The sequence below is a fragment of the Labrus mixtus genome, chromosome 18 (assembly GCF_963584025.1).
Source record: "Labrus mixtus chromosome 18, fLabMix1.1, whole genome shotgun sequence".
In the NCBI taxonomy this organism is placed as follows: domain Eukaryota; kingdom Metazoa; phylum Chordata; class Actinopteri; order Labriformes; family Labridae; genus Labrus; species Labrus mixtus.
In genome coordinates, this window is record NC_083629.1 from 15,346,791 (window position 1) to 15,372,055 (window position 25,265).

A 25,265-nucleotide genomic window follows, 5' to 3' on the forward strand; every position below is an offset into this window, starting at 1 on the left:
TAAATGTAGCGCAGTTTTTTGTTTTTTTTACCGAATTTAGGAGAAAATTACCGATGAAAATGCTAATTGCTTATAATGTGCGTTTTTTTTTTTTTTAAATCGTACCATGCTAATATTAGGGAGGTGGTTCGTCGACATTAGCAGTAGGTGGTGCTAATTATCCGCTCATGCCTAATTAACCCACTGCAGAAAGAAGAGGCCGCAAAGAGACGTCGTAGTTGAAAAGCGTCACAAAATATAGGGAAACAGGTAAACACCGTTTTCCCTTGTTTTAATTGCGTCAGACCAGTTAAAATGGACGCAGAGTCGTGTTCAGGTTGTATTTAATCCCTTTTAGTTTCAGCCAATAAGTGGTCAGTCTCTCACTCATTTCCACACACACACATCCAACTGTGTTTCCACATCCTCTTTGAGAAACGACTTAGGTGGGGGTCCTATTCGAGGCACATTAGATTTACATTTATTATAACTGCAGCACAGCTAGAAGACTTTGCAAGATGTGGGCTCTCCGACTGCTCTTGTAACAGTTAGTGGGTTTGCAATTACAGAATATTGCGAGCCCACTTGTGAGTTAAATGGCAAGTAGCCTAAATTAGGCTATAAAAAAAAAAAAAAAAAATGGGGAAAACTTTGCTTCAAAAGTTTAGGAAACAGTGAACCATGTTATGGTTGGATGTTTTTGCATGACTTTTCCATTTTAAAGAGCTGAAAAGGGTTAAACATGTCTAACATTTATAAGCACATTTAGAGGCATGTTATACCACTTTACAGTTCTGGTTAGCCTTGAAACTCATCAATCTTTTATTTATTTATTTCTAGTATCTAGTATACCAGGATCATTTGCCTTTCTGGGCTTTTTGCTTACCAAATCTGACTAGGCTTTCTTTCATATATGAATGGGCTGAGTGTTTGAGTCAGAGGCAGAGGCAAAGAGGCATGTCATGTGGGTAGAGAAACGATGATGAGCGGACCAGGACTCAGAAGAGATGTGTTATTAGCATTACTGTGACTTCATCTGGTTTTAAATTTTCCCACGGAGCACATTAGTTCACCGTTGACATGTTAGGGCCACATTTCTGTCCTGTGAAAGCCCACAAGGGTTTCATGCCAGTGTGTGTTTATTTTATTTTTTTAGTTTGTGTGGTTTGCATCTTTGTCCTCCTCTCTAATGTGGCACCACATGCTTTGCACTCATTGTCTTGTATCTGTTTAATATTAGCAGTTCATTTGACATGTTTTCATGCACACCAGCTTTTAACAAAGAGAAGTTGGAGGAGCTGGTTTCTTGGCTCGTCTAATCTTTAATTGGCTTTAGTAGCCAAAGAGGCTGGACCAGCTTAAGTGGTTCTGTCTTGCTGCAGTCGATCTCAGTGACAGGAGGAAACCCAGATACTGTGAGCGGTGCCAAAACTCACAGTATTATGTCAAACCCCTCCCTCTCCGGTTCTGAATTGTGTCCAGCATGCAGTGTAGTTGAAAAGCAAGGCAGAGACAGTCCTATAGTACCATTACACAGATGTTTCAAGGCATCCTTGTCATCTGGACATGTAGAATACTTATTAACATTAGAACATATTTACAATCATTTGAACATTATTCATTATAAGAGAAAAACATGAACTGTTTTCAATGCAGGTATCATAAAAGGAACAATTTCCCCACTGAACTTATCTGCAGAATGGTATTCCCTTAAGATGTGCTGATATCAATAAAAGCATAAATATGTATTTTTAGTCGTATGATTAGGGACTCCCAGTATCTGGTTACGGTTTGGGTAAGATTGAATAAGTTGTTTTTGACATGGAGCACAAGACACATCATGTTTACTATATTAATATTATTCTAAAGCCACAATTTCCTAACCTCCCACCTCCTGTTGATATGCTGGCAGTAGAAGAACACATACACATTGTGTCTACTTTATTATGGAATTATACAACATGTGGCTCTCTTTGAAGCCCATTTCAGCCTTCTGGTTGATGGAAACAGAAGTGGCAGAAAAGGAGTAACATCACTCTGTGTTCCCCGCTGTTGCGGTTGTTTTGATAATCTGCATGATGGGAAAAAATCTGAAGGGATCACTTAAGCAAACCGTAAATTCTGGTCTTTTAAAAACACCATGCAGACATGTGTTGTACAATAGAGAGGCTATGCTATTAACATTTGGATGCCAGACTGTGTTAATTGTTCACTTCTCCCTTGCCAAATGCTATGCATAATCGTATACAAAAAAAATGGAACAGAATAGTTCCCAGCCCAAGTGGAAAGATGTATTAGAAAGTGCCTCGTCTTTCACTGACTTTCGCAATCTTTTCTATCAGTAGTCCTGACTGCTGTTTCAAGGTGCGATGTTTACGTCCCTGTGACATTTTGCCTTCAATCTGAATGATGCCAAGCGTAATGGGGGGACGAGGTAATCCCCCCTCTGTCTTTGAAGGTAGTTACAGAGGCGTTATAGGGGCGACCAGCTGAGCCAATGGGGGAGCGCAGTGCTGTGTGTGTGTGTGTGTGTGTGTGTGTGTGTGTGCGTGTGTTTATGTGGAGCTCCCGTTGTGCCTTGCTTCTGCAACACCAAATCAAATGTGAAGGCACAGACTGGGACAAGAATATCTCGTCTTGCCGAATCAATATGAATACAAAAATGTGATGATGGCTGAGCTTAGTTACAGCACGGTAAAGCCGTCTGAAAAGGGCTAATAACTACAGCAAAATGCCAAATACTTAAAAAAAAGAAAAACAAGGATGGAAACACTGCTGTTGAGTTTTCTGGCCTGTTCCCAGTCTTCAGTAATACAAACCAGGTGATTTGCTTCCTTTGATGTCAGTTAAAGACCTGTCTCTGATTTGACTCTTGATTAAATATATCCTAAGGAAACCAGCAAGACTTGCACTCATTCAGCTGAGTGTGATTCTCTTTAGAGGTGGCAGAGATCACACATGCACACACTCAGACACACACATAGGTCAGCTCATCTCTTCAGTAATTCTATTTGCAGTTTGTTCAGATTTTGACGTGTTCATTGAGTGACTCAGCTCAATCATTTCTATGTGTTTAAACGTCTGTTGTGAAAAAATTGTTTAAGGTTAAGAGGTTTTAATGCTAGTTAGTACCCATGACACATTAAGAGGTTGACCATAGCCTGACCCAAGGAGAGCTGGGTTAAGGTTTAAATTATAAGTCTAAGCCTCACATGGTTAATAATTGGTTGCTATTGGCTAGAATACCTCAGGAGTAAGATGTCTCGCTGATCTGTTGCGCAAATCCGATCATTTAGTTTCGCTTCTTCCTCAGGGTTCAAAATAAATCCCTTTTGCATCTGAATATTTATGGTTTCCAACTTTCCATGCAAAATGCTTCATTTCCTCTCTCTGACTCCTTTCAGATTAGCTCTGGCAGGGTGTCAGGATAGTCCTCAACTTTGGAGATTTTTTTTCTTTGAGCTTTTATTGTTTTGCACCCTCTGAACGGGCAACCCATAGAGGTGGAAATAACGTTTTTTTGTCTAGCTAAGCTGTTGCATGAGAATCACCTGTTGCTCCAGTTTAGTCAGAGTTTAAGGATTTATAAGCAGTGACAGAAAAGATAGAGAAAGAGACAGGGCATCAAAGCTTAGCCTCTGCAGCGTCACCCTGCTGGCTGGATAACAGACAGATGAGACTGCTGTGCACATCTTACGTGATGGGGCAACCGTGGGTCAAAGGAAAGCAACTGAAATGTTGTTCAAAGAATGTATTCGTTTACTCTGATCATCAAAAAGTAGAGAAAGAAAGGGAGGTGGATGCATTTAGACACAGTCATGGAGTGACATTTATTGAAAACATGACAGCAAGCTGATCGTTTGAAAGTCACTGAACCAAGAAGAGTCAAATGTTAGACTTGCATGAAATGTGAAAGGTGCATTTTCCCTTCAAGGGGCAACGCTGAAGAGAATCTAAAGTCTTGAAAAACAGAGGAGTAATACTGGCTTGGCTGAATCTTCTGTGTAGCATTTTAGTTTCACTCTTAACTTCAGCTATAATGTGTATCAATTTTCCTTTGTTGCATATATTTTAGGTGTGATTTAAAACGAAAATTTGCTGAAGATGTGTTTGTAGATTCCAAATTGTACAACAGGCCCAATAAGAGAGACAAAGTCATTTAGTTGTTGACTCTGAAGTCCATACAGTATAAGCCATTTGTACGCTTCTAAATTACAATGTCTAGATGACTAAATGGAACTCGAAAAACAAATACTACGAGCATCATGACTGCAGGGAATTACAAACCACGTCAGAGGAAAGATCGTGTCAATCTCTCCGTTCATTAAAACTGTTTTTTGTTTGATGAAATTAAGCTGTTGCGTGCACAGTGCTTCTTGAGAAAAGAGCAGATGGAAAGTTGTTTCTCCTCTGATGTAATCAACAACAAATGCTATGAGACCATTTGCCTCCAGAGATATTTTTATAAATTAGCATTTTGTAAACTGCAGAAATTCAGTTTTTTTATCCACATGGTCTTTTTATGAACACAGTATTTTCCTGGATTATTGAACCGCAAGGTGACAGTACTGTATGTCATCATTATTACCCTTCAATGGTTTGTCTTGCACTGACATATCCTTCAAAAATCAGGATGTTGTAAAAATCAATTGTGGAGGTAGCTTACATCAAATAGAGATGTAAACATTGTCAGGTTAACGATTAGCTTTTTGACAGGAAGAAAATCCTGTAGCTGTTTTGATAAGCTGTAATTCAGTAAATTTCCAGCATTTTTTCAGGTTTGATGTTTTTCTTTCTCATATAATGTTTGCAATCCAATATAGTCTGCCCCATCAAACACTTATTTTGAAAAAGTAGTATTAAAAAAAAGACTCTTTGAGGACATCATTGTCAGACATTTTGACTAACCAATGGGAAAAGACTAACACATTTAAACCAATCAATAATGGTTTAAAACAGTCTTTAAGGTCATGTTTGTGTAGATTCAAAACATTGTCAATTGTTTATTGAAGTAAGTTATGTTTTTGCCGACAAGTATAACGCCAAACAAAATATGCTCTATTTATTTTTATTTTTTTTATGTCTCATGTAATTCATTTTCTAATACACTCATTACTTATTGGGTCCAGAGGAGGAGCTTGGTCAAATACAGAAGTTTGTTATAAATACAGAACGGCCAGTATGGTTTATTTGGGGCTTATAGTGATATCGATATTAGGAGGACAAAAGAATCTGATACTGATAAATCGGCTGATAGTTTTCATTCATTATATTACCCCGTAAAAAAATTACGTCTTTTTTTTCAATGGAATTGCACAGGTAGTAGGTCACATTACAGGTGGAAAAAGTTTTTAAATTATCTTTCTTGGTCTCATTTTTTTACATCACAAAAACTGACATTTTGACAAGGGTGTGTACACTTTTTATATCCACTGTTTATTGATATACAGCTTTATTGCCCTCAAATGCAGTTGTCAAACACTTGTGGAAAAGATATATAATGAATAAAAGATGGTCACTGCAGAGTGACTGAGTATGTACATGCATCACAGCTTGACACTCGTAATGTCGACTCTAAATCTCATAATATCTGTGATAAAATGGGCCGATACCGATAGTCACTTGATCCGCTAATATCGGCTGATATTATCGGCTTGTTTTGGTGGTTCATATGTCAAAGACAGCTTATCAGGAAAGTGTCTCACTTTTTCAAAGGTGCTGCTGTTTGATCTCTGTGAAGGAAGGTCAGCTCAGCAGCCGTTCAGACTGAGTGGGTGTTGGACTCAGTGGTTGGGGATGAGAAGGGTGACTTCAGTCCCTTCATTAGCCCATCTCACCAGAATGCTCCTGAGACTGGTGTCAGACCTTGTTTTTAGGATAGTTAAAGGGCTTTTTAGCACCATAGTCATTTTGACATTATTAAAGGGATACTTCACCCATTTGCATTAAGCTTTGTATCATTAGAAACCTGGTCATATTTTTGAATGGTCGTGCATCCCGCCCTCATTTTCCCCTGGGATGGAAAATCTTTGTATTTTTAAGTCTGAAAAGGAGCTTCCGATGACGCAAAAATCGTCATTTTCATCATTGGAAGCTGTTGCGGTTAGCGGGGTGAAACTACAACGCTAGTTCCTCATATTTTCGACCACTGAAGCTACAGACCTATCACAGATCAGTGGGTGGGAACTCACTCCCAGAATCGAAACTTAACGTCCGCCATATTGCTTGGAAGCTATGCTAACAGGCTCTATGGAGAAAGCTGATAATGGCAAAAAAATCTAAATATATCGGTGAGACGGCTGTTGCCGACAGGCCGGTCTTGTGTTTTTGCTGCTGCCGCTGCTGGCCGCCAGGGCCTCCGCTAGCCGCAGCAGCCGAGAAACAAAACCAGCCTGTCGGCAGCAACCGTCTCGCGGCTATATTGCTATATTGCTGGCCACCACCGGCCGCTGCCAGCTCAGCAGCCGAGACATAAGGCCTGTCTGCGGCAGTGAGGGCAAGGAGCTGGGGCGGACTGGTAGTGTCGGTGCCGTACGACCAGAATTTCAAACATGCTCGAAAATCATCCAACCTATTGGGAGCAGCTCATTGGGCCATGATAGGACTTTAAAACCAGGCGTTAAGGTAGATGCTGGCTGTATATCTGTGCTGCTGTTGTTAATCCTCTCATCATCCTCATGCACCAAATGAGTATATTTCCAAAAATCCCAACCAAAGTTTCTCATCTGCATTTTGACTCCATCATAATGCAGCACTTTCTATGTATGCTCAATTCACACAACAGTTTTTATTCGCTTGTCTTGAAGAGGATCCTTTCAGGATAACTTAATTTGCTTACAGTGGCTTTATAAACCACCATTGTTTTTGTTTTTCAAAAGAGCATGATCATCCTGTGGATGTTATCAGAAGGTAGTAGCGGCAGTAGCTCAGTCTGTAGGGACTTGGGTTGGGAACCGGAGGGTCGCCGCTTCAAGTCCCGGTGCGGGCCAAATATGGAAGTTGGTCTGGTAGCTGGAGAGGTGCCAGATCACCTCCTGGGCACTGCCGAGGTGCCCCTGAGCAAGGCACCGAACCCCCTCCCCACCATCAGCTCAGTAGCGCCCGCTGTGGGCCGCTCCGTCACTCTGACATCTCTCCATTAGTGCCATAGGATCCTGTTTCTGCATGTGTGTGTATATTTCAGCCTATGTGTGTGTTCATGACTTACAGAGTGTAAAAACTGAAATTTCCCCTTGCGAGGCTCAATAAAAGTAAATCTCTTAATCAATTAATTTTGTCCCACATCTTGAGAAAAACACTTTTCTGTTACAACTTTCTTAGATTATGTCATTATAAATCAACATTACTGATGTTAATAGAATAAAATAGCTTAAGACAAATATGATGATTCAGATTTTGTTGCTGTCTTGGTATTTTTAGTAGTATATAAATAACCTGAATCTAAATATGAGTGATTCATTTTCACATCATGCATTGTATACAGCAAAAGGCAAATATGTACCTGTACTTGTACAGGCATTGACCATTGTAGCAGTAAAGGTTTGACCCTCCTTACCTTGACATTTACAAACACAAACTGTTTCATGACATTAATGTAGCACAGAAAGATGAGAAATGCATTGCAACAACACACCACAGTAATGATGTAAAAGCTTTCCATCATTGCCATCCAGCTTTTAGTCGATGTAGGTCTTATAAAATCACATGTTCTGTTTCCATGTCAGCTAACTTGTCCCCACTCACCTTGAATTATATTCTTATTGACTTATGTGTGTAGTGCCTTTTATCTTCGTATTCATATTTAGTTGTCAGATGATAAAGTGTTTTTGTCCATATAAGAGGAAACTGTTAGCCGTACAATATGCCAGAAAATTGAAGTCAAGCTGCAACCAATTTATTCCCAAATTGAGTTATGGGACTTAATTCTTTTTGGAACTAGGGGAAGCCTGATTCTCTGCACATGAATGAGTCTTTCAATGTGCAGGATGCAGACAGACAGTTAAAGTAAAGCTAAGAAACGTTTTTTTCTTAACACACGTAGTTCCTTTCAAAAGTCTGATATAATGGAGCTACATCTCTGGAAGGGGCAGAGTAGGTATAAAAGGTAGCTCTAGTTTCCTCTTTGCAAAAGTAAAAAAGAACTCCATGTTCGCTCACTGGCTCGGCTTGATATCACTTAATTGGCAGAGAAGTTTTGCGTAAATTAATGGAATAGTGTACAAAAGTATCCATTAGTGAATCAGAGAAGGACACTTCCCAGGCTGCCTATTTATTCTTTGTGTGTACTCTCCATGAAACTCGTGCATAAATGGTTTCCCATCATGAATTATTTTTTTAGTCTTATTGTCTGAGAACAAGGGAGGATTTTGAGAATAAACACGGTGTTGAGATGTCCAGAAAGTAGACAATTTGTTCTCTGGGTTTAAATAACTGTTTCTTCTGTTTGTTTTGCGGTAGCCTCTCCATGAAGCACAAGTTCACTGTACTGTATGTCTTTTTTCTTTTCTAAGTTCCAACGAATGCATTTTCTCAACACATTTTTTGTAAATTCAAACTGGTGTTCTGAAGTGCTTTAAAGGGAGATGGTCGACGTTTTGATCCAGTAGACGTTGCCCTTGAGCAGCAGCATGAAACCAAAACATACTGCTGTTTCGCTGCAGCCTGCACCTCCGCCATACAGAAGCCTCTGCTCTCCTCTAGCAACACACCTCCAGCCCCTCTCAAATTGCATTCGCACAGAAGAGCAAAGCACAAGAGATGGACAAAATTGTCCTTGGCTTGAGCTGAAATTGCCTGTGGCCATCATTGTTGTGATAGCAGGCGAATTACCACACTTTAGTTAGCTTGTAGCTTCACATTGCATACAGTATTGACAGGGAATGGCCGTGATCTAAAAACGCTGACATCAAAATTAGCATGGCGAAGGCTATGTTCTTTTTTTCTCTAGTCCTTCACCAAAAGAGCTTTTATACGCAAGGGGAGGAATTTGCCATCCCCTCCATGAAATCATGATGTTAACATCAACATGGTGTTGTTGTTTCTACAATTCAGAGATATTTACATACAGGATATACCCGTTTCTGCTATATTTATATGTAAATTGTCACACATTATCCTTTTTATTTTAAAGTCTATGTGTCTTTACAGAATTGTTAAACATGTTATGTAGACGTAACATTATTGGGAAATCTCCTAGGATTTGGATGAGGTTTGTCATATAGTGTTCATTTAGTTTCTCACCACATACTCTGACAGTAATGATGTCTTAATGATTTCCTAATTGCACAAACATTCATTGCATGTATATGTTTTCTGGTTGTTTTAAGATACACCATGCAGTATCCTTGGCAGAGGTTGCTGAGATAGTCAAGGAACTCCTCAGTTGAATAACGCCAGGTTTGGATGAGATGGCCCTGAGATGCCCAATTGAATAGAATAGAATAGAATTACTTTATTGATCCCAAACTGGGAAATTGTGGTGTTGCAGCAGCAGCCCTCTGCCCCGGGCCTGACAAGTTCAAAATCCTGGCAGACAGAAGTCCCGTAGCCTTCTCAAGCCGGGCAACGATGCCAGTTACCCGGGCAGCCAACTTAGCAAAGCTACCGCTCAACTAGAGCTCATTTCTCAAAGTTGTGTTTTCCCCCCTAGCCTACATGTTATAGAGTTGTGTTTGCGCACAATAGAAAGTGGGGCATAGTCCTGGTGATACGCTGCTCCGGTGGTGTTTAGATGATAAATCCACTTCTCCGTCTCCGTCCCGCATCTGTGAGTGACCTGAGGGGGGATTCAATGAGAGCAGCCCCGGTACGCTAGGAGACAAGCCCGGCACCATGTACGGTCCTCCCCAGAGTCAAACGGGACGTTTATGGTTTTATTATAGTTTAAAATGCGGGAGGGAGACGCGGAGCAGCGTTTCACCAGGACTATGCCCCACGTTCTATTGTTAACAAACACGACTTTATAACATGTAGGGGGGAAAAACACAACTTTGAGAAATGAGGTCTTGTTGAGCGGTAGCTTTGCTAAGTTGGCTGCCCGGCTACCGGCACCGTTGCCCGGCTCGAGTAGGCTAAGGGACTTCCGTCTGTCAGGATTTTGAACTTGTCAGGCCCGGGGCAGAGGGCTCTCCGTGGGTGAAGTGTCAGTGTTTGATGACAGGGAGTAATGTTAAACTGTAGCAAAGAGATGAGTAGCGAGTTCAACCCGGACACCAGGGATGGTGAGAGCATGAAGTGTCAGGCTGGTAAAGCGGGTGCAGAGGGATAAGTTTCAGCTGGAGCTCATAGCCCCAGAGCTAGCACTAGCTCCAGGCATCCCGGGGCTACAGCCACAGAGCCACACTCAGCTCTCGTCCCCGATGTCAAAATCCCGGTCGGACTCGCTTTATCTCCGCGTTTCAGCAACATTGAAGTTATCCTGTGTCTTTCAACGATACAACTTCCCCTATCTAAACATAACTTTCTGACCCTAGCTGTCTCTCTTACTCTCTCACGTAGGCTAAATAAACAGTTCCACAGCGCCCCTACAGGCCTGGAGCACTTCCGTTGAAGGCTGAACTTGCAGCGTTTCTGTGTTTGCAGTTGTTTTCTGGTTGTGTGTTTTGACTTAAGTTTCGTTTCTGTACTTGCAGCACGTTTGATGCTTATGCAGTTGTTTTGCCTATTTGCAGCGCGTTTCAGCCTTTGCATTTGTTGTGGTAGTTTGCATTTGCTTTTGGATGTGCAGCGGTTCTATATATGCTGCGCCGTTTTCTAAATGTATGTCGTTCCATCAGTTGCTGAGCGTTTGACCCCTACGGGCCACCGTAGTTCAGGTATCTCATGAAGGTACTTCCTGTTTGCCATCTCTCTTTGTTTTTTTCCCCAGGGAATATCCAAGTGGGCAGGAGACTCGTTCAGGCAGGATGTATTATTTCTCTTCTCTGGAAGTTTCCCCAGGATTAATTACAAAAGTGTTTGCACTGATATTATGATATTCTATAATCAATTAAACATGGTTCTGTTCTTTCTTACTTACATACACAAGTAAAGGACTTGTAGAGAACATACTTTGACATAATGTCTAATCATTGTCTGTTGTCCTCTGTTAAAAGTTATGTTTTATTGAGGAAGACATACTGGTTTAGTAGAATCAAACAGCTATAACAGCCTGATTAAACCAATGTGACTATAACCATTAGCAAAGGCAGAGTGATTTCTTCCATATCCAGTCGTAATTAAGGCTGTCAGAGAGTTGTTCCCCTGTTGCCTGCATTGTGATTCTTCTGTTCATCCACATGACGTCTCTGAAGAACTAAGGCTAATTGAGAGGCCTAGGGAGCGTTATGAGTTCGGCTCTACATGTCTACACTTCTATTTTCTACTGAAATTGCACATGACTGACATGAAATTAGGAGTACCAAGATCTTTTATGGTTCAGGGTTGTGCTGGTATGTTCAAATGGTTACCAAATATGTGTGCGAGTGTGTGCCCAGAGCAGATGAGGCTTGTAGGAGTTGAGAGAAGTGTTTGCTTCTTTTGGATGGGCCTCTGAGCTCAGACAGGAGCACACATCTGTTTGCATGTGTGACAGGTTAATGATAGATTGAATTAAAATTGAACAAACAATATTTTTAGGGTTTAGTTTAGTTTTAAATGGCTACACATTGCATTTGAAAATATACAGTAAACAGCCATCTGAAATGATTACATAACTGTTTAAAGACCATGAATCAGTTCTGCCTTATAATTGATCAAACACCAGAATAAACAAGCTGTTCCCTTCTGGGGGGAAAGACCAACATCCTTCATGGCTGCTCATTTTGCATCTGCTGTGAGCAAAATTCTCTGCACACTTGACTAACTCTGTACCTTTCTGGATACATTTTTTAAATCAAAGTTGAAAGTGTATTGCAGATGTTACTCATTTTTTGGTATGACATTTATATGACCCCCATCTTTTTTAACCATTAGTGTTTCTCTGGTAATGCCCAGACACCACCATCGGACTGTCTCGTCCCCTCAACCACCGCCGTCCTCATTCATGCACAGCCTGCTCCGACCTCCACCTCAGGGGCAAAGAAGTGTGGACAACAGGAACGCAAAGTATACAAAGGAGAAATCCTTCCTGTATATATATCCCATATGCTTTTTTGTAAAGCATCTTGAGATCACACTTGTTATGAATTGGCGCTACACAAATAATGATTGATTGATTGATTGATAAGCCCATCCTCATATAACCTCATATTTGAGATTTAGAAGCCTGATTTAAAGGACAGAAGTCGCAGGATGCTTAGATTTTAAAGCCCCTTTAGGTGAAATTGCAACACTGACATTCATCTACTCAGCTTCAAAAGAGAATACATCTTTAAAGGAGATAAAAAGCTGTTCCGTAAAAGTTTTATTCTTAGGTTATTACTGCACGTTCCAGTAATATGGTCGGTGGAAACATCCTTTTTTCCACCACAATAACAAATAATGCAATACAATGTCCTCCCAAAATGACAACAGCTTTGTTCATTGTCTGGTTTCACCATCCTCAAAACTTAAAGTTAGTGAAAAATGACTCCCTCGACTGTCCTGTCTCTACTATAAATAAATCTATAAAGAAAACTCAAAACAATAAGTTAAGCAACATTAGCACAATCAAATGCAAATGGGAAGCTCATAAAGTATGTCTTGTTCATCAACATTTTTCTTCAAGTTTAAAAGTTCTTTTGGTCTTTTTGTAACACTTGGCACTGGATCCAATAAGAACTAACTCGCTTATTACAAATAACTTGCAGTATACATGTACACAAATTCAATTAGAACATTTTGAACATGACTGCGCCCAGAGAGGAAATTAGATTTAGAAAATAACCATCATCGCAGCATGAAAGACGTTCAGTAAACTTTGTGGTCATATGGGGAAAGTGGCGAAACATACAGAAACTGTAGTTTTAAATGTGAACAATGTGTTCCTGGAAATCATTTTATCCGCCCAAAAACTAACTGGATAATTGAATTTGCAACCATGCGTGGATACTGAATTAGCACTATGGAGCTCGACATGGCTTTAGATCTGGCAACGGGAAAAAAAAAATGTTGCATCTCATTTTGATTTGAAAAAAGTGCAATACACGGTTTCATATTCTACACATAACCCATCAGGGTAATATATTATAAGACTGCAGAGTCTTCCTATTTGTTAAGAGGATCTCCGTGGCACCTGCACCCAATACTTAAATGCAAGCTTCTTTTCCCTGAGGATCTACACAGGGAGCATTTCATATGCCGCTTAATCCCTGGGGGGCAACTCATTATGTACTGATAGATTGAAGCACACTTACGCTGTCATTTTAGTTCAGTTTTTCCTCACCTCACCTGTTGCACCACCTCTCTCTCTGCAAACTCTCACCCCATCCTTTCTCACCACTTGTTGTTCTGTCAGAAGCTCCCAGAGCCTATTTTCAGACATCTCATTGACTTTTTGTCTTCGCCAGCTTTGGAAACGGGTTCTGACTGGATTTCAGTCGTTAGAGAAGAGGACAAGATGGCAAAGAAGAGACATTCATACCCCTCTGTGACCTTGTCCTCATGGAAGCCTCGGGGCGTATATCTATGTTAATAAAAGCTGTTATCCTGCAGACTCAACATAACCTCAGATGTGTGGAGTCTGTTTCCTGTCTCCATTAATATAAAAGCAAACAAGTTCAGGTCTATAAACTCTGCAGGAGATGTCAGTGAAAACAGCATGTTAGTGGGTGACTGTTTTTTTTGCATTTATTTTCTTCCTCAAACACCCTCATATTAAAGTCCTGTTCAAAGACACATTTGGATGTGGTCATAGCAGCACACTTTCAAACTATTACAAAGGCAAAAACAGCCTTAATAGCTTTGTAAAAAAAAAAAGGCCAAGTTGAAAGTTTTGTAAGCCAGTTAATACTTTTATTTTGTGAGTTGAATATACTTTGAATTTCAAAGTCTGCACAACACAGAATATCTCTTCCACTATTTGATGGATTACCACAGAATTTGTTTATGAGATTATCAAACCATGAAGAGTTATAGGTTAATCTTGTTGCTTGTGCGACAGAGCAGATGACTTGTGGTTTTAAGTCATAAGTCTTGATGAAATTCTGTACAAATGTTTCCCTCAGGGTGAACTGTAACCACTTTAGATTTCAGGTCCTGTAAATGTAGGGCCTTATCAGCAGAGTATTGATCTTACATACTTTTGAAGCTGCTTTCAGAGTTATCTTACCTTACGGGTCATCAGTATTCACACAATCATTTTTTTCAAAAAGCTCTGTGAACAAGCCCAGATATCTCTGTTGTCACATGTTTCATTATGGTGTGAATTAAAGTACCTGTGAGAAGAAAATATATAAATTGCCCACTGGATTAGGAGAAGAAGAAGAAGAAGGAGGAGAGAAGAAGAGATGGGTGGCTGTGGGTCAGTGGGTAGAGTCAGTCGTCCTTCAACCAAAAGGTTGGGGGTTCGATCCAACTCCTGCAGTCACATGTCCGATGTGTCCTTGAGCAAGACACTTAACCCAGAACTGCTGAATTGTGTGTATGAATGGGATTAGTGTGATATGTGGTGTTAAAGCACTTTAAGTAGTCAGAAGACTAGAAAAATGTGTCTTAGGTTTATGAAGGGGCTCAGTTGCTACAAACATTTTACTGTTTGTTTTAGAACATCAGAGACGATGACTTCAAGGATCCTCAAGAGTTGCACGCTCCTCCACAAATCCTCAAACAACCTCGAATGTAATTATGGCCACCCACCAACTGCTTTCAACTCAAAGTGTTTGCAGCCTTTAAAACTCTGTCTCTTCTGACATAATCTTGGTAAAAAAAGAAAAAAAACTCATTAGATTCAGTCTTTCCGTTCTAAAGAACTGACAGCATTTAAAGTCACACTTTTTTTTTCCAAAGCAGACAGCAAACACAAGCCATTAAAGTAATTGACTGCTCTGCTGGCTTATGATTAAAAAAAGAATCTCTACAGCCCCCCACCCCCTTTCATCAAAGACAACACCATCAGTGTTTCCCCTACCATTATATTAGGGGGGCGCCCCCCCCCCCCCCCCCCCGAAGGTCAATTAACATTTGTTATTTTTTTTTTTTTAAGATTTATTTTTGGGCTTTTTGTGTCTTTATTGTAGAGATAGGATAGTGGATAGAGTCGGAAATCAGGGAAAGAAGTCATTTAAGGATACCTTTCCGATAGAAGAGGACATCTGTCATTAAAAGTAACCCATGAACACCAAGATTCCTTCAAGTGTTTGTGTCGCCGTGTCGGCATGTTGGCTTGTCCCCACCCCCCCCCCCCCCCCCAACGCTTTAAACCTAGGGGAAACACTGACCATGTTTATATGTGTCCCTTCCTTTGTCTTCTAAGTTAAATGGTGCAAAGCATAAAGGGACGTAGAGAGAGGCTATGACAGGAATTTTGAATTCTGGGGGATTCCCCGGAAAACAGCAAGCTATTTTATTTTAAAAATGTGTTAATATTTTTTGGGGGGATAAATCCCCCTCTTTATATGGTATTCAATCTTTCCGGTTTCTGTGTTCAGGAATCTATACATAGCTACGTTTGTAATTACCAATGAATAGCTGTTCTGCCATTGCCTTCACCCCACATCGTTTTCAGAACTAACTGCTTTTTATAAAATCTCCTTCAAATAATTCAATTTGTCCTGCTTGACCCCTGTGACCTTGCCTTAGAGGCTCCAGCAAACAGTAATGTCACTGTCCAGAGGCAGTTACAGGGGTTGAGTTGCGATGAATCCCCCTGCAATATGATCACCCCCCTCGCTGTGTGCTGGTCATGCTCGTTAGTATGTTGAATGTCATATCACGTGTGAAGTGTACTGCCCCTTAAACAACATGGCTCTATTTCTAGACCAAGTCTGAAGTTCATACATCCATGTATCTATTATGAGGAACTGTAGCATTTGGTAGCATGCATTATGTCTGAGGCTTAATGACAGGGTACTGGTCTGTTGCTGGTCTAATGGATAAAGATAGACAACCAAGAAAGAAGGTTTGATTGAGATATTTAATGGGCCTTTAAATAGCCTTAATAGGTGGAGTTCTTTGTGTTTGGTACGATATTTATTGCGATATTTTAAAAAAGAAAAGAAAATTGAAGACTTGGGGAAAAAAGGCCATTTATTAAAATGATGATTGAACATTGAGACGGGGTATGAGATGGGTCAAACGACCTGCACCCGCTGAGCCATGTAAACGAAACAAGTCATTCTCACAGTATAAAGGCCCTGACACACCAAGGAGACCGCCGGCAGTCGGTGAGCTGTCGTCGCCCTAGTTTTTGTGGTGTGTATGGTGTTTTGTGGTGCAATACCCGTCGGCCCCAGTTGGCTTTTTTTTTTTGGCCGATTCCACATGTTGAATCGTCGCGAGCCGTCGCGGTTGGGGGTAGGAATCTCTCTGATTTGCTGTTCAGCTAAGCGAAACAGGAGAACCAGTGCACGGGAAGAAATACGGAAGCGCCTCTTCTATTCTTGTTCCCCTAATAAAAGACCAAGGGCTGACAACGCCAGTGCCATTTTCAACTTTTTATCAGACATTATTCTCGATTAGCAGTACCTTTATTACGAGTGTTGAGCGACAGCGGTGAGAAAATTGTCTTGTATCACAACAACGCCGACGCCACAGGCGGCCTTCGTCACCACTAGTTCTTTGCCATCTGCTTGGTGTGTCAGGGCCTTTACATCTACACCTCATAGGTGAGGCAAACTCTTCCTTTAGAGTCTTTGCCGTGGCTGGATATTTTTCCTCACATCTTCTCAAACCTTTTCGATGATTTGCCAAGTGGCTTCTCATATTACTTGTATTCTCTGATGTGTATGGACCGAGTCTGGCCGCGTCTGCATATTGTTTTCTGTTGGTCCACTTCTTTTTCATTTCTTGACACATGGAAATTGAGATGCTTCCATACATCAGATTTAAAATAAACAATTTATAAACTATCTTCCACATTCACAATCACTCCTAATGCATGACTTTCTGTTTGTGCTCGGACATGACTTTTCATTTTGCTTAATTTTGGTTGGCAAGTTCTCCATCAATATCAATCTGTGATGTTTTCACAGTAACTCTCTCACACTATTTATGTTATTTTCACATTTTCCAAATGATTATGGATCAAGGGAGATTTTAATCTAAATAGGGTGCTTGGGTTGGCGACTATTTTGTCTAGCAGCTTGAAGTATGATATGAATGTATAACTTGGCCTCAAAAGCAAAACTGTCACCACATTGTCTGTCTTCCTCTCTGCAGTTAGCAGCACCTGCAATGCTCTCTTGGATCACTTTCTGGAAGAAAGCTACTTGGAGCAGCTGTTTCCTCATCATTTGGGGTTAGAAGATGACAGTCAAAGTAAGAGTTGTGCACACACATTTGCACACACAAAAAGAAAATAAGCCTTCCGATCATCATCTGTGTCAGTACTATAATTACCTGTACATTGGGTCTGACTCTGTTTTACAGCGTGAAAACGAGACACTACGATCAGAAATGTTGTAAAGGATATGGCAACAAAACATTTATAGGCTTCCTCCAGCATATATGCCCTCAGAGCTCTTAATGGAAATTACTAACACAATAAATTGAAGACAAAAAGCATGTCAAAAGAATTTAATTATACATATATATATTATATATATGTACTTGTAAATATAATATTGTGCTTTATATAAAAATATCCATAAATGTACCTACATAAGGACAAGCAAACAGTCCCAAACTTCATACAAGAACTGATAAATGATGTGCTCATGTCTGAGCTATCACAGGCTAATAATTTAACAACACTGAACCGTACCATCCCTACTAACACTCTCCCTTCACAAACATTTTATGTTTATGAACATACAGATTTATAACAGTTCTGTTCTGTTGTTATTATAGAAACCTTATCCAGAACATGGTATGTCAACTTTGGATATCATCTTGCTAGCTTGCTAACAGCTAACTCACCTCAACCTGATACATGCCTGGACGCTACCCTTAGTAATCGCTCCAGGGAGGATAGTGAAACTAACAATTCTATTAGAGTTTAAGTCCCTTTAACACTCTTAGATACCTGTCATTAAAAAATGAGGTGATTGTGAATAGATTTACAGGTTCTGCCACCGTGAAATACTATAGCAACTGAATGAGGTGAATCAGAGTTTGGACCCGGAAGTGGGTGACAAGGACAGGGAAGATGTAGGATTTAACAACTGGATATGCTCTAACTGAGCAAGGTACAAGGCATTCCTTCATTCTCTCATAACGAGTAGATTTCAGCTAAAAGTCTGTAACTTTATAACATGACGATAGAAAACGGACTTTACACAATTTTTAAATGATTTTGATTTACATTTAAAGTAAAAGGATTGTAAGGAAATATTCAATGAATACTTTACATCAAAGTATCCCAGAATCAAAGGGGACGTGAGGCTGATGATGGACCTGAAATTAAAGCTTGCTTCATTCTCCTGACGAGCCGAACAGTTTCTTCTAAGGGAACATATCTAAGCATCACTTCATTCAAAAAACAAAGAACTTCATTATGATTTACATGATTTAAAAAAATCACCAGAAGTCTGTGCTTCAATCTGTATAAAACTTGTTTACAATATTGTGCAATCGCAACACACTTCTGCAACGGCAATAACTAACCGAAATGAATGTAAGAAGTCTGAAAAGGAAAATTGCTTGATTAGAAGGAACATTTAGGAAATGAGATTTTAATCATTGCCTAAATCACAGCTGAATTCTTAAAATCCCTTATAAGGTCAGAAATGATTAAACTTCCACTACAATTATCCCCCACAAGACAGATGATTAAACAGATAAACTACTCAATATAAAGTTCAAGTTAAAATGTGACTGGAGATGTAATATCAGAGATTTCAAAGTTGAAAATGAAACAACAGGATCAGTTTCCTCACAACAGGAATAACAAACCAGGCATAGATGTGGTCATTTGGCCTGATGATCAGTGGAAGCTTCATTTTTAGTTTTCTATAACGGGGAAACATTCGAGTGGTCTCCAATGACCTAATGATTTTATAATAAGCCTTTTATTTCTGCCCATTATCCCCAGAGGGAATTCTCTGGCGGTTTTATAAATTAGTGGGAGTGTCTCCTCCAACCATCACATGATGTCTCTAACGCCTCCGCTTCCTTTCTTATCCTGATCATACAACCCCACGGCCCCCCCTTAAAGACTGACAAGCCTGACGCTCAACCTCTTCAAAAGCAGAATTTGGTTTTCAATTAGATTAAGATCATAGTCCTAATTTGATTCGGGTTATTAGCCATGAAAGCTACAAACCTGTGGCAGAGTTCATTTGCAGGTTTGATTTAAGGAATTTTTAGACCATTATTTCTGGAGCTGTGCATCTTCACTGGTCTTACGATTCGATTCGATTACAATTATCCAGTCAACGATTCGATTCGATATCACGATGCATCACGATTCATCCTCAATTTCCTATTTTACTGCACATGGCTACTTTTTCATGAACAGAGACAAACAGTCTTATAAATATGAACTCCTTTTGTTTAAGGACAACAATGTCATTATCATCGATTACGTCCTGTCCCTGCATCGATGCATTAATCGTCTAGTCTGCATCGCGATGCATCGATTAAATGATTAATTTCAACAACCCTATTTATTTCTGTAAATCTTTCTGTACAATCTTCTTTTTATGAACTACAGTACAATGATTTCTTGGATCTGATGAATGTCTCTCTGAGTGTGTATTTCTGCTTTAAATGAATGACTTCCTGTATTCACTTTAAAAAGAGAGTTTGGATTAGAGTGAGGGTGAGAAGATGGAACACTTCAAGCAATTTTTTCTCTTATAGTTAATGTTCAGTAGTTTGAGAATTTAAAGTTGTTTTTATTCATCATATGTCTTGGAACTGATATATATGTTTATAATCCTGAGTGGATTTAAAATTAATTAAACTATATTAAAGTAGTCTGTTTTTTTCTGATGTTTAATAAATGACCCCCCCCCCCCCCCCTTCACAAATTCTACAAAGTTACAAGCTAAACTTTGTCCTTCTGTCTTTTAGATACGTCGTGTGATTTCGAGTCACCATGCCTCTGGGCTTCATCAAATCACACTGATCAGAGCGACTGGTCGGTGGTGTCACCACAGCAGCAGAAAGGCGCTCATGCTGGGATGATGCCTGTGACTGACTACTCAGTGGGAAGCCCTCAAGGTAAGAGTAAAAAAATCACTGAGAAGAAACTAAATGAAACTGATGAAAAGTTAGAAACCCAGTAATAGATCTCAGTGACTCTGTGAGTCAGTGCATCTCTCTTGACATTTATGTTCATTCTTTGCATGATATACTCCTAATGCACAGTCTGTGATCCATCCTGATGCTGAAGCATTTGTCAAAAGTTTGACTGTATCGTTAAGTGGCTGTAAACCTGCCAAGCATGAATCTTCTACTCTGTTTGATTACCCCAGGGCACTTCCTGCACTTAAGCTCCTCCCCTGCCGCAGAGGCCTCTGGGAGGTGTGAGTACCACCTAACCAGCCCAGTCCTTCCAGGAAGTAACAGGGACTGCATGTTGCAGGTGGCTCTGTATGAGGCCGTTCCAGCGTGGGGGAACCTCACGGTCCTGATTAAGCCAGTCCTCTCAGGTTCAGCTGTTCGATCTGTGGTTCTGAACAACAAGAGACGTGATGAGCGCAGGTCAGCAGACAAACTCCAACACGCTCTGTGTGCCCCTGTGATCATGTTTGCGCAGAATATTCATTTGTTTATTGGCGTACTCATTAGAAATGCAGCTCATGTCCATTTAATTAGTGTCACACAGCAAAAGCCTGCGTCTTTACTGATTGAAGTGCTTGTCAAGTAAAGCTCCAACTTACTGAATAACTGAAGGGAGCTCAGATTCACTGCAATGGAAGGTGACAGGGGCATTCAATCTGAGCAAGGGCACAGAAACTAATACCTTTAACTTCTGTGCTGCTGAAGTTAAACACAGAAAAAGATTTCTTATCTTTCATGTGGGACAATCTCTAGAATCGTGAGGGTCAGTGGCCCCTTTGTGTATGGTGGGTCAATGGAGACAGGTATTTTCCTTATTGATCTAATGCTGAAAAACAGCTACCCGCAGAGCAGCTTAAAGCATTCGGGTCTCTAGATGCAGACTCTGTAAATGAATTCGTTCATAATTGGTTGTGACAGAGGAGGGATGGATGGGCATATGCAATTGGCTCGTACGTTGGCTTTGTTTGTGTCTCTGCAGTAATGGACTGAGCAATTCCATTATGAGACACACACACATACATACGTTTCATTTATTCAGCTCACAATTTAACCCCCTACTCACCTGTAGATGTAACATAAAGATGTACTTTTTTTAGCACATCCTACTCTCTGTAATACGTACTGTAGTGCTGTGGGTCCTTTCAGGGTTAACCAGTACTTACTGTTCTCTGAAGTCTAATTGGACATTTTACTACAAAGCCAAGGGGTTTATGCATCTGGAAATGGCCCCTGGATTAAATGCATTATCTTTATCTTACTGTATTCAATATAGTATAGAGCAGTATTCATCCTCTACTAAATGTACTCTATTTCTGAAGCTGACAACAGCAGGGATGTATTTTATAGATATACCTGAATGAAAGCTAAGTGAAGCAGCCATCAGGTAGGAAATTAAGGGTGTTATTCTGACTCAAAAAATTATACATGAACCTTTTTTGCATTTTTCTGGAAGCCAAAGCTCTTTTTGAGTTTTTACAGATGTATTATTTGTTATGGCCCTCTTATGAGTCCATAGCTGACTGAATATGGGGAGTGGTTGTTGTGCTGTAAAGGTAACAAAGTGACAATACAAGAGCAAAGGATGAAAGTCACAGATACTGTAGATAAAACATTGTTTTATGAGAATTTGAATATATTCACAATGTTTTTAAGGCCATTCTAGTCCATTTGGATGAAATGTAAGGTGTTTGTGTACAAGCAAATGCCACAGAGCAACCACAGCACCTGACCATGTTAACATAAGAAATGTCTTAAGTCAAATATTATTAAAGCCACTTTAACTTACTGATGTAATGTTTATTTGTTCAATGCTATTTATTACAATTTGGCTTGTTCAATCTGTAAAACATTTCTCTAATTGGTTGATGCAGGGGTGAGTGGGAGGTTCTAGAGACTATGATTGGCCAGGTGGAGGAAGCCTTCCAGGTGACCCTGCTCTACACCTCCTGTTTGGGGAAAGATGGGACTACTGTGGCGCTGGATTCTCTGGAGCTCATAGACTGTGACTCAGGTGATTTCTGTTCAAAGCAATCACTAAAGCGTTTAAAGAATGTTTTCTCTTATACAATAAACAGCAGGAACCCTCTGAAGAGTCTCCATGGATGGATGTGTGATTACGTCTTTGTAAACATATTATGTGCTTGCTGGGATGCAGATCCGATCGACGGGCTGGATGCTCCATGTGGGGAATCTTTCCACTGTGAGAACTCAGGAGGCTGCATCGACCAGAGCCTAGTGTGCAACTTCCACACCGACTGCCCGTTAGGAGAGGATGAGGGCTTAATCTGTGGTGAGGTTTAATTTTTGTCTTAACAAAATCCCAGCATACTGAATACGATGGTGCCTAAAGGCAAACTGTGGGCTTCACTTCAAAAGAGACTTTGGCGGTTGGCTCCAGAGGTTTTCCCTTGTGTGATGATGAGTCACTTGAATGATTTATTTAATCTGCACCATTAAACTGAGTCAGTGAGTGGGAGTGGGAAACATCATGAAGGCAAACTCTGTGCCTGTGATTCACTGTGTGTGATTGCTCAAGCACAGTACACTTCCTGGGCCCTGGCACGCCAGGAAGAGGTGTGCTTCGGCTCGGTACAGTTCAAGCACGCATACTCAATGTGGACAGGCTTCTATTGTCCAGAAATCCCACGAGTGTTATGGCTGTATCTGACTAGAATGACACAAAATAAGCCACAATTTCATTCAAGTGGCTGTCATGTTCTCTGTGTTGTTCTTCGATGTGCAGACACGGACTCGACTGCACGACCCTTTGGTTTTTAATTTTTTGAGTCCACCTGTCTTGTAAACTAAGCACGCTTCATGATCACGTAAAGACATGCATGTGTTGTATTACGACTTTATGTACAAGAGGTACAGTGATCTTGGTCAGGCCTGATTAGTCCTGGAGCAGTGTGAGTGCAGGCCAGCGGGGGAATGAGGAGGGCGGGCAATCATGCTTAAGCACGGTATGGGACATCTTGGCCTAGTGTGAGTGCGCCCTAACACTACAGGAGTCCTTAAGCAGAGTATTGACGTACTGGCAGGCTCTAATGCATTTTCATCAGCTCGCTGTATTCAACTTTAAATCTAGGCTGAATTTTGAATCCTGGAACTGGAGATACCAGATTATTCTGTGCCAAGAGCCTCATCACAATATATTTAAAGTGTAGGAAGTATCTTTTATATGGACGTTTCAGAGTGTGAAGCCTCGACTGCTCTTCTGTCCTCAGATTCAAAATGTTCTCCTCTGCTCCTGTTCTGTTTTCTTCATGGGCCAGAAAGTTTTCATCCAGACTTCACGCCTGCCAACACATGCAATGATAGATAATTAATCAGAATATGCTACAGCCCTTGTGTATTTAATATGTCTTTGACATACCAGATTTGAAAAATATGCTGCAGAAAAATGCCTTTTTTTTAGTCAGTCAACATTTGTCTTCTTCTCCAACGTTAAATAAAACAAGCTTCCTTCTTTTCAATCGAAAACATCAATCATTTAGTTCAGAAAAAAAAAACACCTGACACGCTGAGAACCAAGAGGCCTCGCTCAAGTCGCTGACAAAATCAATGAATCAGGTCTATTTACAGCTCTTGAGTTGTGGATCCTTGGGGGAAAGAAGCTGGAACACAGTGGCAGATTTTTCTTTTTTTAACTTGCAAGAAACTCAAAAAGCAAAGTCATAAAATACTCATAAAATACTCTGCTTAAGTAGTACGCATTCTTCTTACTTCTTACTCTCAAGTTATCGTTTAAGATCTGATGAAAAGAAAATGATCATGTTTCTGGCTTTGTATGGAGCGACTGGCCTTGTTCTGTTCAAGGCATCTTCCAACATCTGTCACATTGAAGTAACTGTTCTGGGGTGAAAGCAAAAGTTCATTCTGAGGCTGGATAAAAAACTAGTGTAACATAAAAACAGCTAGAAGAGGAAGATAAAAAGGCATTTAAAGTAGAAAAATATATTCCTTCCATTCTCTGCACAAGGATTGATGAACTATTACTCGTCTAGAATAATTGAAGGCATTATACCCCTGTAATACCTTTATTTATAAAGTTAAGTTTTCTATGTTTTCTATGTCTGTGAAAACTGAAAACAGCCTTGCTTGTATTAAATTCTTAGTGTGTAACGATCTGCCTCTCTCCCAGCTGGTCTTCTGTCTGGATCACACTGTTCGTTTGAACTAGATGCCTGTGGCTGGTCCGTGTCTAACCATCACTCAGCCTGGCGAAGGGTCGCTGGAGACGAGTTTCTGAAGGAGGGAGACATGCAGGGTGTAGCTCTGAAGCGTACACCAGGTTAGCCAATCAGTGTTTGTGTCTGTGTGTGCAGTATGTGTGATATGGTCCAATTAACATGCTGATTTTATCAACATCCCTATGGTGAAACAGAGGAGCATTCTAATGAGTATAATGGTGAGTATGAGTATATATGATGACGGATAGAAATTGAAAATAAAAATGTTTCTCGATTTCTTTAAAGCAGAAACTTTAGATTTACTAAGCATCAAAACCAGTTATTTATGTCCAACTTGTTTATTTTGTACCATGTACTGTAGAAGTATTCTACCATATGAAATGTCTGCACATGACCAAGTGGAGTTTATATGCATCATTTAAATCCAGCTGCAATAGTGTTACAATTATGCTTTAGTACCATTTTTATTTTATAGGCCTCTAATTCTAGTCCAGCAATAAAACAGGTCCAATTAGTGTAGCTTCCAATAATACTATAGAATCTCTGATTTCCATCATTTGGAAGAGAGTTATTTCATTAGCTGGTTAGCAGGTTATTTTTTGTAGGTTCTGCTGAGTGACTTTCACTTTGTGGCCCCCAGGGCACTTTCTGTTTCTGCAGGTAAGAGAAAGTAATCCTCTTCGAGAAGCGTCCATTCAGAGCTCCCCTTTTCCTCCTCCAGTGTCTCCCGCTGCATGTCAGGTCAGTTATTCAGACAGAGACAATTACAATGTGAATATGTACGCTTAGTCCTTATGTGCCAATTTTCTG

At 40.3% G+C, this 25,265-nt stretch overlaps 1 protein-coding gene across 4 annotated transcripts in view; it reads left to right on the forward strand.

The window, feature by feature from the left end:
- Positions 1 to 25,265, forward strand: part of ltk (leukocyte receptor tyrosine kinase) — a 46,750-nt gene that overhangs the window by 393 nt on the left and 21,092 nt on the right. For all 4 annotated transcript variants that reach the window (XM_061062394.1, XM_061062395.1, XM_061062396.1 and 1 more), the window contains exons 2-8: positions 17,254 to 17,352; positions 20,050 to 20,199; positions 20,454 to 20,682; positions 22,134 to 22,273; positions 22,418 to 22,552; positions 24,407 to 24,556; positions 25,096 to 25,196. In XM_061062394.1, coding sequence (XP_060918377.1) covers positions 17,254 to 17,352; positions 20,050 to 20,199; positions 20,454 to 20,682; positions 22,134 to 22,273; positions 22,418 to 22,552; positions 24,407 to 24,556; positions 25,096 to 25,196 — 1,004 coding nt within the window. The remainder of the gene's footprint in view (positions 1 to 17,253; positions 17,353 to 20,049; positions 20,200 to 20,453; positions 20,683 to 22,133; positions 22,274 to 22,417; positions 22,553 to 24,406; positions 24,557 to 25,095; positions 25,197 to 25,265) is intronic.